At 56.7% G+C, this 16,487-nt stretch overlaps 1 protein-coding gene across 1 annotated transcript; it reads left to right on the plus strand.

The window, feature by feature from the left end:
- The first annotated feature begins 5,551 nt into the window (after nt 1-5,551).
- Nucleotides 5,552-9,176, plus strand: LETM2 (leucine zipper and EF-hand containing transmembrane protein 2). The gene is made up of 8 exons (XM_054396631.1): nt 5,552-5,710; nt 6,000-6,134; nt 6,710-6,913; nt 7,051-7,170; nt 7,828-7,942; nt 8,086-8,168; nt 8,790-8,864; nt 9,086-9,176. The coding sequence occupies exons 1-8, from the start codon at nt 5,633-5,635 to the stop codon at nt 9,128-9,130; spliced, it is 855 nt and encodes a 284-aa protein (XP_054252606.1). The 5' UTR covers nt 5,552-5,632; the 3' UTR covers nt 9,131-9,176.
- The last annotated feature ends 7,311 nt before the right edge of the window (nt 9,177-16,487 follow it).

A 16,487-nucleotide genomic window follows, 5' to 3' on the forward strand; every position in this document is an offset into this window, starting at 1 on the left:
CCCCATCGCTTCCCGCCCTCCCTCCGCGGGGGTGGCCCCGGGGGCCGAGCCACCGCCGCAGCGCCGGCAGCAAACATGGCGTCCTCGGCCCCTTTAAGCCCTGGCGGGCCGGTACCGCCGCGAACGCCCCCGCCAGCGCGGCCGCCCGCTGCCCTCACCTTCAGTCTGTTCCATTCTAACTGCCCCCGCCGCGTCCGCCCAGCCCAGCGGAGACAAAGGCCGGCGGCGGGGGCGGCGGCGGCGGCGGGGCCTCCCCGCCTCTTCCCGCAGCAGCAACAGCAGCAGCAACAGCGAGCAGGCCGCGACAGAGCCCCGGCCTCGATTTCCGCGCCCCCGCCGCTAGCTCCGGGCTCCGCCCCGCTGGTAGGCCTCCCGCCCGCCTCCCCCACCACCGCCGCCCAGCTCCCGCGGCCGGTGCGGCCAAGGGGAGGCGCTCGGCGGGAGCGCGGGCGACCGCTGGCGGCGGGGGAAGGCGGCGCTCCGTGCCGCTCTGCCCGGCTCCCGGCTCCGCTGGCGCGTCCTCCGCTCCACCCCCCCCCCCCCGCCACCGCCGCCACGCACCGCGCAGGAGCGCGCGCGCACGCGCCGCCACCGCCCCCTCCGCGGCCTCCCATTGGCTGCGTCCGCCGCAGAGCACGATGGGAGGTGTAGTCCCTAAGGGTGGAGGCTGCGCTAGATTCGGGGGCGGGGGGTGATGGTGTGGTGTCACAGAGCAGGATGAGAATCAAGCCGAGTCAGAATAGAATCTGGATCGAATCGATCATCGAGTCCAACCATTCTCTAACTCTGCCAAGGCTGGAGCTAGACCGTGGCTCTCAGCACCACATCTCTGTGGCTTTTAAACACCTCCAGGGATGGAGATTCAACCACCTCTGTGGGGAGCCTGGGCCAGGCTTTGAGAGCCCCTTCAGGGAAGAATTTTCTTCTAATGTCCAACCTAAACATCCCCTGCTGTAACTCAAGAGCATTTCCTCTCGCCCTGACTCTTGTTACTAAGGAGAAGACACTGACTCCCATCTGGCTCCAACCTCCTTTCAAGAAGTTGCAGAGGGCTAGGTCGTGTCCCCTGCCTCCTTTTCTCCAGGCTGAACAATCCCAGTTCCCTCAGCTGCTCCTCACAGGACCTGTTCTCCAGACCCATAAGCCAGCATTGGTGATACTACTCTGCCTGGGAAATGATGCACTGAGGAGTTTGCAGCTAACCCCCCTTCCTCCACTGACCTCAAGGGGTTCTTGTATGGGAGGAAATGCACAATAAACTCCTGCAGCAAAAACATTATTGAGAGAGGGGGAGAAAACACAGGAAAATGGGAAACAAGAAAAGTGACAGAGAACAAAGAGAAAATGAGCTTGAAAGAGAGAATCATAGAATAGTGGAATGGGTTGGGACCTTCAAAGATCATTTTGTTCAATCCCCTTGCAGACTCCAGCTCTGGGAGATCATCTCCAGTGAGAAACTGCAGCTCCACTGGGAACAGAGCCCAGCATTCCTGAACGCCACACGCTGAGAGCTTTTAAGCAAGGGGAAACAATACTCAAGGCTCTCCCTGAGGAATGCTCCCCTCTGAACACAGCAGGCTAATTGCTTCCAGCAGCTCTGCCCCAGCAGTGCTCAGAACTGACTGACTGCTCCTAGCCCAACCCTCTGTGTCCCTAAAGAGGGGGTGGCATTGCCCATGGGGCTCTAACAGCAGCACAGATTCACAGCTCCCTGGTAGGGCTTTGACCAGGCAGTGTCAGGGAAGGGCTCTCACTCCTCACTGCTTGAGGGAATCTCCTCAAGGCCCAGCACCTAATGCAGCAGGGGAACAGCCATCTCCAGGAGTGTCTAGCTCTCCTTCAGGCAGGAAACACTCCTTAAGAGATGATCTAAACATGTTTACAGTTCTGAACACCAGAAAAACTAGAAGGTAAATGAGCACCTCCAACAGACTGTATCACCTTAGGAGCCCTCTCAGAAATCCACATGGAAACACCTGAGGAGACAAACTCAGCATCTCCATGCTCTTGGCACACCAGTACAGTGACACAGATCTCCCATTTCTGCACAGACACCTTTCTGAGATGGCTTTAGAGGAGGGAGTGTGTGCTTGCCTGCTCCTCTGGTTTAATTTCCTATTGTCACTTTCCAAAACAAGAGCCTCTCCCCGGGGGAAAACCCAACAAAACAAACCCCTCCTCTTCCACCCTGGGGGGGAGGTTGTTCAGCAGAACCAGCTCTGGCAGAACAAAGCCCACAGGAACTAAGTTGTACTATTCCATGGTCTGCATTAACAAGGCAGAGATGGTTTTGACAGTAAAAAGTTATTTGGGCTAATGGTGGGGTAGGGTTTTTTTCAGAATTTAAAGGAGATCAGCCCTTCATGGGGAATGTGCTTTCCAACCAGGAAAACACAGCAACACCCTGGCAGACCTCCTGAGTTTTCTGTACCACTTCCTACCTATCTTCCCTACTTCCATTTTCCAATTTTAAACAACTGTTTATCTGTTCTGTGAAGTTGCCAAAGGGTTAGAAATCTTTTTCATTGTGGGCAATAAATATTTTTTTCTGTACCAGTCTCTCAAACACAGAAGACATTTTGAGAGACTGAGTCTCCTGTCACCTTCCAAGAACATTTCTCTAGCTGCCTGCATGTTTCAGCAGATCCATAGACCTGCAGCATTTGTCTCAAACACGTCTGGGCTTGAAACTTCCTCCTGACACCTCATTCCATGCAAACCTGCTCTCAGGTGGCAACACACACAGAGGCAAACTCTCTCTTACACACCCTGACACACATACAGCTGCTCAGATAATGTTCTGCTCTTTATATAGATACAAACTGCATTCACTTAAACCAAAGCAAAATTTAGTTTCACACACAAAAAAAAAAATCAGCATTGTGCTTAGATACTGGGAGCTGCTGAACTATCAACACTCTTTTTGCTTTTGGAAACCCTATAAACGCACCAGCAAACATCTGATGTGGCTGCTGCTGAAACAATGTTAGCATGCAAGTTAATTGCTTAATGAGCTCTCCTACCTTTCCCTAGGACTTGAGCCAAGGCTTCAGGGGAGGCAGCAGGCAAGCAAAGCAGAACCACTGTGTCCCTTCCGGCCTGGAACCCACGTCCGTACATGGTTCCTGGTTTCTCTCCTGCTCTCCAGGTGCTACACAAACAACAATGAAAAGGTGCTGGTGAAGACACACTACTGGCAGCGCTGCTCCAGCCTCGCTGGTGGGGCAGGAGCGCCACCCATCCTGGGAGTGTGCTGGGGCAGCCTGCAGCCAAACTAATGGAAAGCAATATAAAGAGTGGGGGGAAAGGAGGGGGCCCAAAGCCCTGGCAGCAGGCCAGGCAGGAGGCTGGGGAAGAAACCCTGCACAAACCCCCCTCAGGCCTCCTCTTCAGGCCCACCACTGGCCTCACCTCAAGTCCCACCTCAGGCCCCGTGTCAGGCTCCGCCTCAGGCCCCATCACAAGCCTCACCACAGGCCTCAGCACAGCCCCAGGCCTAGCCGCTGCCCCTGCAGCAGTCACAGGGCTCCCACCTCCCCAGACCGGCCCAGAGCGCGTCCCTTCCTCACCCTCCCTGACGTCACGCGCGGCCCCACCGCCTCGCCATGGCGTCACGCACCGGCCCCTGACGTCACCCCTCGAGGCCCGCCCTCTCGCGCGTCTCCGCCGCCGACTTCGCAGCCAGTGAGAGGTCCTTCCTGAGGGCACCCCGGGTCAAGCTCCGCCCCACCCTGCTGCCATTGGGTGGCCTTTGGCAGGGCTACAGTCTTGCCTTGTGATTGGCTGCCGCTGAGGGGCTGGGACGCAGCGGACACCGTAGAGCGCGGCTGGCTGGGCTAGAGCGCCGCGGGCGGGGCGCGATGGGAGAGCCTGGGAGGACTGGGACCACCGGTACCATCCGTACCGTGGCCGGGCCCCTCACAGGGAGCAGGGCCGCTGGTGAGCGGGGCTGGGGGGAACTAGGACCGGCCCTGGGTAGGGGAGAAGCGTGTCTGGGGCGGCTGGGAGGAAGCGGAGCGGGATCGGGGCTCTGGGGCCTCGGCGGGCCCTTCACCGGCAGCCCCGGTCGAGCTGTCGCTCCGCCCCGGCTCACGTTTCCCTCGCAGCCGCGGCAGCCCGACGGTGATGTGCCAGAGCTCTGGCGGGGCGCCGGGCCCACGCTCCCTGGCCACTCCCCGGTGATGAAGGTCCCTCCGGTGGCCACGGCTGGACAGAGCCGGTGACTCCGCGGCACCATGGCCCTCAACATGCTGCTCGCCGTAGCCAGGTCGAGGTAAGGTGGCGGGGGCGGGGGGAGCGGCTGTCACCGTCGCTCTGTGCCGCAGCAGTTCTGCTATTCCCTGTGCCGGGTTGGGGTAGGACAGGCTGGGGACAGTCACGCTGACGGCAGCAGGGAGGCTCCCCGGGGTAGTCACTCTTGCCATAGCGATTTATTTAGTGGCTGGTGGTGTTCTGCTCTAGTCGGAGATATCCCTGCTCAGTGCAGGGGGGTTGGGCAAGATGCCCTTTGAGGGTCCCTTCCAACCCGATGCAATCCGTGAATCTTGTGGATCAATGTGGCTCTAAGAACGTGAATGTGGGTGTCTGGCCTTAGCCACAGTGCACTGTCACTTGCTGAAATCCCTCTCCAGTTTCAGAGGCTCCCATCTTCTGGCACACTCCAGCTCTCCATACTCCCCAGCGGTTGCTTTTGTCCAACTGGTGGATTTTCCTTTAACCCAAACCCGTGGAAGAGACTCTGAAAACCAGCCAGCACTGCTCTGCTCACGCTTGGGCTCCAGCTACCCTCACCCACCAGCTAAAGCTGTCAGAACATTTCACACATCCACCTGCTTGCACCAGGAGCTCCGAGGAGAACCTCCACCCCAGCCCAGCGCTGTGCCCCAGGGTGCCAAGCCTGCTCCAGCACCCTTAAAACAGGTCACAGATGCTCCTGTGGGGAAGAAGTCATTAAGGCACAAACTTGTGGATGAGCTGAAGCATTATTACAATGGGTTCCACTTGCTGTGGATTGACACAAAGGTGGCTGCTAGGATGGTGTGGAGGCTGTTGCATGGTCAGGTCCTCACGAGGCGGGAGAGACGAAGGGTAAGTGCTGGACATGTTTTACTCTCTACAACTGGCTGGAAGGAGGCTGCAGTGAGCTGGGGGTTGGTCTCTTTTCCCCAGTATCAGGTGATAAAAGGAGAGGAAATAGCCTGAAATTGTGCCAGGGAAGGGTTAGGTTGGAGAGGAGGAAAAATTTCTTTGCTGCAAGAGTGGTCAGGGATTGGCACAGGCTGCCCAGGAAGGTGATGGAGTCCCCATCCCTGGAGGTGTTTGAGAAAGCTGTGGCCATGGCACTTGGGGCCAAGGTTTGGTGGCCATGGTGGTGTTGGGTTGATGGTTGGACTGGGTGGTCTCAGAGGCCTCTTGCAACCCAAACAATTCCCTGATTCTAAGCTGCTGTGTTAAGAGGCTTGCTGTAGTGAATCAAGGTTGTCCACTCAGCTGTCACACTTCTTTGGAACACTTTGTTTTGATCTCAGGTTGAATAATTCTTCCTGCTGTGCACTTCTCTCTACAGCTGCTGAGAACTTGTGCAGACCTCTTCAGGTTGGTTCCCTTCCTGGTGTTTGTCATTGTCCCCTTCATGGAATTTCTGTTACCTGTCTTCTTGAAACTCTTCCCTGAAATGCTGCCCTCGACATTTGAGACGGAGTCAAAAAAGGTTTGTGGCCTTCCTGATGGTGCAGGCTGTGTGCTGCAGCTTGGTGGAACATCTGTGCAGCTGTCTGGAGAGCTGCTGTGTCCTGCCTGCCTTGCTGGGTCAGACTTCCCAAGCTGATTCCTGTGCAGGACAGCAGGGACTGAGGATTGTGCTGTGAACAGCAGGCAGTGGGGATGTGCACAGCACTTTCATGCTCTGCAGGAGCCAAAGCCTGCTTGCTTTCAGTACTGTAATCTCATCTCTTTCCCAGCATCCTCCTTCTAATTATCTTTTTATTTCCCAAATGAAGGAAGAAAAACAGAAAAAGAAATTAAATGCAAAGCTGGAGTTAGCAAAGTTCCTGCGGGAGACCGTTGCAGAGATGGCCAAAAGGAACAAAGCAGACACAGGCCAAGGAAAACAATTCTCCTCCTATGTGCACCAGGTAAAAGGAGCTGTGCTGGGGGTGCAAACATCTTCAGTGCTGCTGTTTTGGGCAGAGCATATGGGACTTGTGCAGAGGCAGGGGTTGGAAGGGACCTCTGGAGAGCGTTGAGTCCAAACCCCCTGCCAAAGCAGGGGCACCCAGGGCAGGGCACACAGGATGCATCCAGATGGGGCTTGAAAGTCTCCAGAGGAGCCTCCACAACCTCTCTGGGCAGCCTGCTCCAGGGCTCCAGCACTCACAGCAAAGAATTTTCCCCTCATGTTGAGGCAGAGCTTCCTGGGTTCCAGTGTGTGTCCATTGCCCCTTGTCCTATCACAGGACACCACTGAAAAGAGCCTGGTCCCTGCTTCTTGACACCAACCCTTCAGGTGTTTGTGACTGTTAATAAGATCCCCTCCACTGATCTAACAAGATCACTTTGCCCTTTCCACTCTATCATTTCTCTTTCCACTGGGACACAGGAGTACCAGGGTGAGCATCAGGAAGGGCTTTGTCCTTGGAGGGGGAAGGGGATTGACAAATGGAGATGCCTTTAGCCTTGGCTGATGCTCTGCTGCCTCTGCTGTGCTCAGATCCGTCACAGTGGGCACCAGCCCAGCACCCAGGAGATTGTCAGCTTCTCCAAGCTCTTTGAAGATGAGCTGACCCTGGAGCACCTGGAGAGGCCACAGCTGGTGGCTCTCTGCAGACTGCTCGAGCTGCAGCCCCTTGGCACCAACAATCTGCTCCGTTTTCAACTTCTGCTGCGACTCAGAACCATCAAGGCAGACGATGAAGTAAGTCTCAAGCAGCTGAGGAGGGACTGCTTGGGTGGAGGGCAGCCAGCTCTGCCCTCCTGAGTCACTGCCCACACCCTCTGGTGTAGAGGGAGGTGTCCTCTCTGCCTAGACTGGGACAATTCTTTCCCTTGCAGATGATTGCCAAGGAAGGAGTCAGTGGCCTGAGCGTGTCTGAGCTGCAGGGCGCCTGCAGAGCCAGGGGCATGCGGTCCCTGGGCCTCTCTGAGGAGCAGCTGAAGGAGCAGCTCAGGCAGGTGAGTACCCTCTGCTCAGGGCTTGTTGGAAAGGGTCCTCCTAGGACAGTGTGGTGGGCTCAGAGCAGCCCCAGTGCCACTGAGAGTTCATGCAGGTGTGTCTGGATGGATCCTCTGCTTGCAGAGCTGAGCTTTAAGGCATGGAGTGTCTGAGGCATTGTCTGAGACTGAAGAGAAACCCAAGCAGCATCAGGGGGAAGATGTTTTAGGCTTCTAAAGTAACCAAGACCTATAGCAGAGCCCACACTTGTCTTTTAGAATTGTAGAGCTGTTTGGGTAGGAAAAGGCCTCTAAGATCATAGAGTCCAAGATCAACCCAACCCCACCATGGCCACCCAACCCTGTCCCCACCTGCCATCTCCACACCTTTCTTGAACACCTCCAGGGATGGGGACTCCACCACCTCCCTGGGCAGCCTGTTCCAACCCCTGACCACTCTTGAAGCAAAGAAATTTTTCCTCATCTCCAATGTAACCCTCCCCCTTGTCCTGTCTCTGGACACCCTCAGGAAAAGTCCCTCTGCAGCCTTCCTGCAGGATCCCTTCAGCTGAACACCCCCAGCTCCCTCAGCCTATCCTCATAGCAGAGCTGCTCCAGCCCTTGGATCATCTTTGTGGCCTCCTCTGGGAATAACTTCTCCTTGCTTTGTGCTACCAGTGGCTGGATCTGCATCTGAAAGAGAATGTTCCTCCTTCTCTGCTCCTGCTCTCCCGTGCCTTGTACTTAATAGATGTGAAGCCCCAAGCTGTTCCTGCTCCACACAGCAAGGTGAGCTGCTTCAAGAGAGCTTTCAGGTTCATGATTGAACCATTACACAGGAATAAAATGAAGCACTGGGGCATGAGCCTTGTTCTGTGACCCTCCAAGTGGGCTGGGATTAGAGCTGTGCTCAACTGCTTATTCCTCTCTAGACAGGTGAGACTGCTGGGGTGATGACATCTGTCCTGGAAGGTCAGGAGAGCCTGGTGGACCCTGCCCCTACTCTGCAGGGAAGAAAGGTTAGAAAACTCAGTCTGCAGTAGCAAAATGAGGGTGTGGGAAGAGCCCCTTCCAAAGCCAGGCCAAGCCCAGGTGTGAAACCTGCACAGAAGCTCTCCACTGTCAACCTGGCTTTGCCTGAGAGCTTCACAGCTGTCAGCTAGGAGCCCCTGAGCAGGCAGCTGCTGTGGCTTGCTGTGTCCTGCAAGCAGCTGGTTATTGATCCTGGCTTCCAGCAGAGGAGCAGCAACAAGCTGCTGTGCTGTCCACATAAATCCAAGGACTCAAGCCCTGTGCCTTGAGCTCAGAGAGAGCACTTAGAGCTGACTTTGTTTTCACTTCCCTTAGAGAACTCCAGGTCAACAGAAGGTAAAATACCTCCAGAAGAAAGCCAGAGCAGGTGGTTCCCAGCATAAGGCTGAAGAGAATTCCTTAGCTTAGCCCAACCTGAAGCAGCCACAGAAATGAAAGCAGAATATTCTGTCAGCTGCTGGGAGTAGCTGCAGAGAGCTGTTAAATTGCAGAGGGGCCATGGGGGAAGTGGTGCCACAGCTCACAGAGGAGAAGGGACTGGGCAGGCTCTAGCCAGAGCTTTGCTTTCTGAGGGGCTTCTCTGACTTCAAGCTGCTTTTTCCTTAAAGAGTGAAGAATTTGTGGCTCAGCCCCCAGAGAAGATGGCAGTCTCAGAAGTGGCAGTGAAGCCTCCCCCACGAGAGGTGAGCTGTTCAGAACCCTCAGGCTTGCCAGGCAAACTGGGGGGGATTGGTGCTGGGAGATGTTGTGAACATGAAGTTCAAGGAGCAGCTGGAAGAGCTGTGGATGAGGACTGCACTGAAGGCTGTTAAATACAAAAACGTGATGATAGCTGAAAAGGTTCTGAATTTCCAGAATCATTTGCATTGTTTCTGCCTAAAACCTGCAACTGTCTCACTCCTAGGCTCCAATGGAAGCATCTCAGAGCAGCAAGGCCAACGGAGCTTAGCCTGAAGCCAGCAAGGGCTGCCTAAGGCCAGGACAGAAGAGCTTCATCTCTGCACCTCCTTGGAAGGCAGGATTGGTTTTCCAGGAGGCTGTGTCACACAGGAAGGAGTCAGGAGCCCTCAGGGAGCCCTTCTGACTGTTCCAGGCCATGCCACAGCTGTCTGGGTGGTACCAGCATCTCTTTTGTACTGGATCCCCTACCCCACCATTCTAACTCGTGCTGCAATTGGTGTCTGTGCTGTTCCTGACCAGCTCTTTGTGCTCTTAAACCTTACAAATGGCAGCTTTTCATTCTCATCAAGGCCAGGGTGCAGGACAAGCCCAGAGGGAGCTCAGTAAGGCCTGTTCTGCAGTTTGAAGTCCTCTGCAGGACGCCCAGGGCTGCCTCCTTGTCCTGCTGCTGCTGCAGCAGCTCTGCAAGCTCAAGCTCCTGCTCCTGGCCAGTGTGGTTTAACCAGTAACTAATGGGCAGAACAACCCTGCTGCACCAAGGCACAGAGAGAGGGGCCCAGCCCTGTGCTCAATGGTGTGGCTGAGCTCAGCTGTTAGAAGGACTTCACAACCTGCTGAAGAGAAGCAGAACAGTGCAGAGGACAACTTCCACTGCCTGGCTGTTGGCTTCCAGCAGTGGGAGCTGCAGCGAGTGCCAGCCCCTGGTAGGGCAGGCAGAGACTGGCAGCTTCAGGATCCCACTGCATCATGTGAGGTCCATGAGGATGTCCCAGCGTCACCTGGGGACCCACACCTGTTAGCTAAGTCCAATGTAAGACCTGGTGCAACCTGATCAGGCTCAGAACTGTGTCAGCAAGAGCTCTCAGACCTCTTCTACTGTACAAAATCCTCACACACTCCATGGTTGACTTGCTTGGGTAGGCTGTAGGATGCTGAAGAGCTGGGTTTAGCAGTAGTTCATATTTTTACTTTGTCAGTGTTCAGAAGTGACTCACAGGCTGGATTTTAAATGTCTCTCTATACTGACTGTAAACAGCAAGGTAGACTTGGTGCTAAACACAATGAAATGACTTTCCTAGGGGTCAGGCAGACTTTAGAACCACCTGGCTCAAAACAAAAGCCAATCCTCTCCAGGGCAGATGTTCTCAGCCCTTCAAACACACAAGTTCAGGCTTTTGCTGCTGGCACAGAAGTGGTTCTGTGTCCTCAGTCCCCTCCCTCTGCCCCTGCCCCCTGTCAGCCCTGAATCTTTGTGTGGCAGTGAATGGGAACAAATGACATGGAAATAAAATAACCTTTTGCTCAGGTGTCTCTCTCCTGTCTGGAACCTGGGTGAGATGCTGCTGGTGGCTATTGCTGTGCTGCTGAGGCAGAAAAGCCTTTAGCTGCTTGGCTGAGAGGGTCCTGCTCTGTGCTGCCACTCTGACAGAGCTGGCACCTGCCATCTGCAGAGCCCACCTTTGGAAATGCATTTCACCCCCTGAGGAGCCAAGGCCAAACAATCAGTGCAGATTTCACTGCTGCTGAGCACAGAGGTCTTTGAGTGCAGAGTCAAAGAATGTGAGCAATGTCTGTGTTGTGGCTGGAGCATGTGGGCAGTGAGGTGGAATTCCTGAGCGGAGGTAAGTGGGAGAAGTTTCCCTGTTCTGAAGCACCAACTGGGCATGCAGAGCCAAGTGTGTCACAGCAAGAAGGTCACAGGCAGGAGGAAAGCCTTTGGAGAAGGTTAATGAGCTCAGATTTCTTGAGCTGCAATGGAGAAGAGCAGCAGTGAGGTAAGCTGCAGTAAGTTGTTGCTGTGAGGACTGAGGTAGCTCCAGCCAGGCTACACATGCAGGAGCTTTGTGTCCCTCCAGCACAAGAAGCCAAAGCTGGAGGAGCCTTCATGAGAAGGAGAAAAGCAGGGGCCACAGCCACAGAAGTGGGGCTAGGGACCTCCCTGGGTTGGTTTGCAGGTAGTGGAGGGTAACTGCAGCCAAGACCTGCCTGATGGGTGGATGGATAGACAGACAGACAGATAGCTGTGTGGATAGCCGGCCTAGCTCACGCTAATGCAACCCGAGGACATCAATCCCTGTCCCACACCAGCAGACACACGCAGCAATCCCATTACTATCGATGGTCGTGCCCCAACCCCTCCCCGTTCCCTGCCAGCACTCAATACTTCACATCACCTTTCCCAAGGGAGATGTTCGACTACTCCAAGGTGAAGTAATTACTCACCAGTCCAATACAGCTCAGTTGCTGCTTCCTCCAGACCCCCCAGCCGCTGCGGGGTCTGCTCGGCCACCCACCCGCTGCGCGACACGCGTGGGGCCGGCAGATCGCCACCAGACCATGGCCACTGCCGCCTGTCACCACCAGAGGGCAGCACGGCCCAGCGCCCGCTCCGGGAAGACCCCAAATGGGCTTGTTTGGGACCCTCCCCCCGAATGGGCTTGTTTGGGATCCTCCCCCCGAAATGGGCTTGTTTGGGACCCTCCCCCAGAATGGACCCTCCCCCCGAATGGGCTTGTTTGGGATCCTCCCCCCGAAATGGGCTTGTTTGGGACCCTCCCCCAGAATGGACCCTCCCCCCGAATGGGCTTGTTTGGGACCTTCCCCCCCCGAATGGGCTTGTTTGGGACCCCCCCGAAAAAAATGCTGCTGAGCGCTTTTCTTGCCCAGCTCCATCCCTGCAGCTTCTGGGCTGCCCTCCAGGGCTGGCAGCCTCTGGATGCTCCCCAGAACCAGGCAGAAAACTGCAACCCCCCTCCTTGAAAAACAGTCACAAAACCTCACAGGTCCTCTGTGCCCCCCCAGCACATTCTCAAATCTTGGCTCTGCCTGGTGTTCACCCTAGGCACCTTCTGGGGACCTCCTTAACCCCCAGGCACCTCCCTGAAACCCTCTTACTCCCCAAATACATCTCTGGGACCCCCTGACTCTCCAAGCACCTCCCTGGAGCCCCCTTACCTCCTAGGAACCCTCTTACTCCCTAGGTATATCCCAGGCATCCCAAGACCCCCTAGGCACCTCCCAGGCACCCCCATACCCCCCAGGCACAAGAAGGGGGTGGGGGTCAGTGGTTTTGCTCTGTGACCCCCGGGGTGAAGGGAGGAAACAAACCCGGCGGAGCTCCATAAATCAGGGGGGTTCTGCTCCGCAGCCCGGGGCTGATGAAGCACTGCAGAGCTCCAGGGCCGTGTGTGCTTTGGCGTGGGGAGAGCTTTTCCAGCCCCACCAGTGCCAAACTCCTTCCAGCCCTCCCCTCAGCTCCTCCACCTCCTTTATCCTCCTCCCGCTTCCCCGCTGGCACCCTTGGGTTGGGTTTCACGGCACCCACGTCTGCCACCCTCCTGGCAGCGATGCCAAGCCGGCGTGGGGGCAGCTCCTGCCCCATGGCTGGGGGGATTTCTGCTGGAGGATGTCTGGGAAGCCCTCCCCCGGCATGGGCAGCCCTGCCCCTTGCGGCAGCCTCCCCTCCGGAGCGCTGCTGGGGGAAGCTGCAGAGCTCAGCACTTTCGGAGCAGATGAATATTCCGAGGCAGCACAGCCTCTGGTTTCGTGAGGCCCAGGCACAACAAAGGCTGAGATTTATGGCTCCTGTGCTGCAGCTCTGCCTTCCCAGCAGCCTCTGCCTCTGCTCCAGCCTTCCAGCAAAGCAGGAGTCAGGGCTGACACCAGCTACAAGGAACTCAGAACAAGGAGGCTGCGGCTGCCCCCTCCCTGGAGGTGTTCAAGGCCAGGCTGGATGAGGTCTTGAGCAACCTGGGCAGGTGGGAGGTGTCCCTGCCCATGGCAGGGGATGAGCTTTCAGGTTCCTTCCAACCCAAACCAATTTATGATCTAGAGCCAGCACCTCACTGCACCCAGTCACCCCCTCCATGTCCTTCTCGGAGTGAGGGGCACAAAACTGAACCCAGGGTTCCAGGGGTGGCCTCAGCAGTGCCCAGTCCAGGGGCACCACCACTTCCCTGCTCCTGCTGGCCACACTTCTGCAGCAGCTGATGCCTACCAGGAGCTGCAGGCAGCCCTCTGCTGACTACACAGCCCCAAAAAGCAGAGAAGGTCGGGGGGGAGCCATGTGCCCTCCTGACTTGCCTCTGCCACAGCTGCACACATCTGGCTTCATCTTCACTTGGTTGTGGGTGGCCAGGGCAGGGAGGGGAGCGGGAGCCAGACCCCTGGGGTCCTGCTGCCCTGCAGTGATGCTGACCCTGGGGCTGGGTGGGACACAGGGTGGAGCAGCTGTGATGGGGGGGGGGTCATTCCCCACATATCTGCTGAGCTGGGCTCCAGGATCTGGCTGTGGGACCCCACATCAAGGTGGAATTGCAGAGAAGGTTCCCTGCCATGGCTGGCAGCAGGACAAAGCCCAGCTCAGCCCTGAGCAGAGCAGCCAGGCCCTGGGCCCAGGCCAAGAGATTGTCTTGGTCTTGCACAGCCAGAGGGCTTTAAAAGGAGAGAAAAAGGAGGGAGAGGAGTGGAAGAGACAAAGGATGCTGAGAGCCAGACATGGGCTGATTGCCACCAATGCCCAGCACCCCCCAGCCACCCACTCAGGGGCATCTCAGCAGACCCTCTGCTGCTTTGGGTTCATTTGCCAAGGGACCCCATCCCACTCACCTCCTCAGTTCAGCTGCAGTGAGGAGGGCACAGTGCCAGGAGGGGCTGCTGGCACCTCCTGAGCAGGGACCCCACAGTGCTGAGCGATGGAGATGGCTTTGGTCCAGCAGAGCCCTGAGCAGGGCTTGCCAGGGTGTCCTGTAGGAGCTCCTGCAGCCTTGTCCTGGGCTTGCTGCTGCCCTTGAGGTCGATGCTTGGAGGTCCTGCTCTGCTCAGGCAGCACCACTGCTGGCTGTGGGAGGGGAGGATGCCAGCCCCAGCTTTGCAGGGTCCCCACCTGCTGGAGCTGTGCTGGGAAGAGTAGAGAGGGACCAAACCTCCTCCTCCAGGGTCAGCATCCAGGTAGCTCCATCCCTGCAGATCCCCTGGGCTTTGGCTGGGTAGAATCATGGGATGGTTTGGGTTGGAAAAGCCCTTTGAGATCATCCAGTCCAACCCAGCACCACCATGGCCCCAGGTGCCATGGCCACAGGTTTCTTGAAGCACTCTAAGGGTGGGGGGACTCCACCACCTCCCTGGGCAGCCTGTGCCCATCCCTGACCCTCCACTGAGGCATCCTGCACCCCACAGCCCCCCAAGCTGCTCCTGTGTGTGGGTCTGGAGAGGGGTCCCAGGTGGTAACTCATCTTGGGAGGGGGGCAAGGAGCTGGCAGCCTCTTCCCTGAGCACTGAAATGGTTAAGGAGAGGCAGCTGCAGCATCAGGCCCTCAGTGGCCCTTTTAAAAGCATCTGCTGGTTGCTGCTTCCCTGTGTAAATTGAATCGATCAGCTGCTCCCTGCCCACCCCTCCCTCCCCCCTCCCCCTCCTCCTCCTCCCTCTCCCTCCCCTCTCCCCCTCCTAAATTAAGTAGAGCTTTTAATCAAGTGATTTATGGTGAATTCACAGGCCTGGATTAAACTCACAGCTCAGGCAGCCAGGAGTGGGGGGGATGCAGGGCTGGGGGGGCTCCATAAATCAGCCCTCTCCCTGGGACCGACTTGGCAAGGCAATGGGGGGTTGGGCTTGAGCTCCTGCCTGCACCCCCCAGATGCTCCTGCTCCCCACTCTCCTGCTCAGTTCCTGGGGGCTACCAGCAGGGCAATTAAATGTGATCAGAGCAGCTCCACTTGCTGCCAGGGCTGGGCATACACAGCTGGGTGCCCTCAGCGTCCCCATGGGCACCCTGGGCATGGCCTCTCTGCAGAGCCCTGGGGGGGCTGCACTCCTGCCTGCAGAGCAGAGCAGTCTGCAGCTGGTGAATGGGGAGAGTTTTTTCCAGGGAATATTGGAGCCACCACCCCCCACAGTGAGCTTCGGTGCTCAGACCCCTTAGAGCCCCTTCCCCATCCCCCAGCAGCACAGAGCAGCTCCCCTGCTCCCCTCCTTTCCCCTCCCCTTCCCTCCTCTCCTTTCCCTTCCCTTCCCCTCCCCTCCCCTCCCCCCTGGGCTGGGCCATGGCTGGGTTAAAGTCTTTAATAATTACAGGAATTCCAGATTCAGTACAGAAGAGTTTACAACAAATAATATTTCTCCATACAAAGGCAAAATAAACTTTTCAAGTAACAGCATCCTGGCTCTGGGACCTCGAGGCCAATGCCAGGGAGGGAGGAGGGGGCACACGTGGCCCCTGCCCTGGTGAGGGGCTGCCCTCCACCCAGGGAAATGCCCTGTCCTCCCTGGCACAGCAAAGTGGCACCAGCTCCGTGGAGCCAAGCTTGGGCAGCTGGGCACCACAGCCAGCTCTAGGACAGAGACCAGAGGGCATGGCTGGGCAGAGCTGGGTGGCACAGTGCCCTGCAGGAGGACAGTGCCCTTCAGGAGGGCATTGTCCCAGATGAGGGCAGTGCCCTGCATGAAGGCAATGCCCTGGACAAGGGCCAGTAAGGCACTGGTGGGCATCACCCAGGGTACAGTGGGTGAGGGACTGGGCACCCAGCTGGGCTGGATGGGTTGGCACTGTGTGGCACCACCCTGCTGTCTCGCAGAGGGCTGGTGTGGGACCCCCCCCCCCTACCCCCCACTCCGACTCCTTCCCTAACAGACCCCACCCCCTCCCCAGGGCACCACCCCAACCACTGCCAAACCCACAGAGCACATCCACACCCGGGCACCCCACGTACCAGTGATGATGCCGTGGGCAATGCCCAGCCCTGCCAGAGCCCTGGGGGTGGGGAAGGGAATGTGGGGGGCCAGGGAAAGGCCTGGCACATAATGCCAACATCTTCCCAGAAGGCCTTAAATTCATCTTGAGTACAACCCCATACAAAACTGAAGCAGCAGCAGCAGCAGCAGCAGCAGCAGCAACAACTCTTACACAGGGACCTAAACTGCCAGAGGTTTAGAACATAATTTAAAAAAATAAACCCAGCAAAAATAGCAAAATAGATGAATATTTTTTTTCCTTTTTTTTCTTTTTTTTTTTAATCCTTTTGTTTTTTTTTTTTTTTTTTTGTTTTTTTCTTTCCCTCCTCTTTTTCCTTATAGCAACTGATCCCTACCAGCCACTAGTACCTTCCTACCACCCTGGTAATAGCTCTGGGAACAACTTTCCCTCACCCCGCCCCTTGCAACAACAAAAAAAAAAACCAAAAACAAAACAACCCCAAAAATAAAACCAAAAGAAGCCCTGTAAATATATATTCATATTTATACATTATTTGTAGGTATGTACACAGCAGTCTGGCACTGCTCTGGTTGGGCTGCCCCAGTGCTGAGCCACCCAGAGGCTGCAGCTCCCAGTCCCCAAGGTGCTGGGGGTGGCTCTGGTGGGGTCCTGGCACTGCTCTGGTTGGGCTGCCCCAGTGCTGAGCCACCCAGA

Source organism: Indicator indicator, chromosome 38 (assembly GCF_027791375.1).
Source record: "Indicator indicator isolate 239-I01 chromosome 38, UM_Iind_1.1, whole genome shotgun sequence".
NCBI lineage: Eukaryota > Metazoa > Chordata > Aves > Piciformes > Indicatoridae > Indicator > Indicator indicator.

Coding starts and splice junctions, on each gene's coding strand:
- LETM2 (XM_054396631.1), top strand. CDS start 5,633: ATGGAATTTCTGTTACCTGTCTTCTTGAAACTCTTCCCTGAAATGCTG. Junction 7,171..7,827: donor TGAAGGAGCAGCTCAGGCAG/GTGAGTACCCTC, acceptor TTGTGCTACCAG/TGGCTGGATCTGCATCTGAA. Junction 7,943..8,085: donor TGCTCCACACAGCAAGGTGA/GCTGCTTCAAGA, acceptor CTCTCTAGACAG/GTGAGACTGCTGGGGTGATG.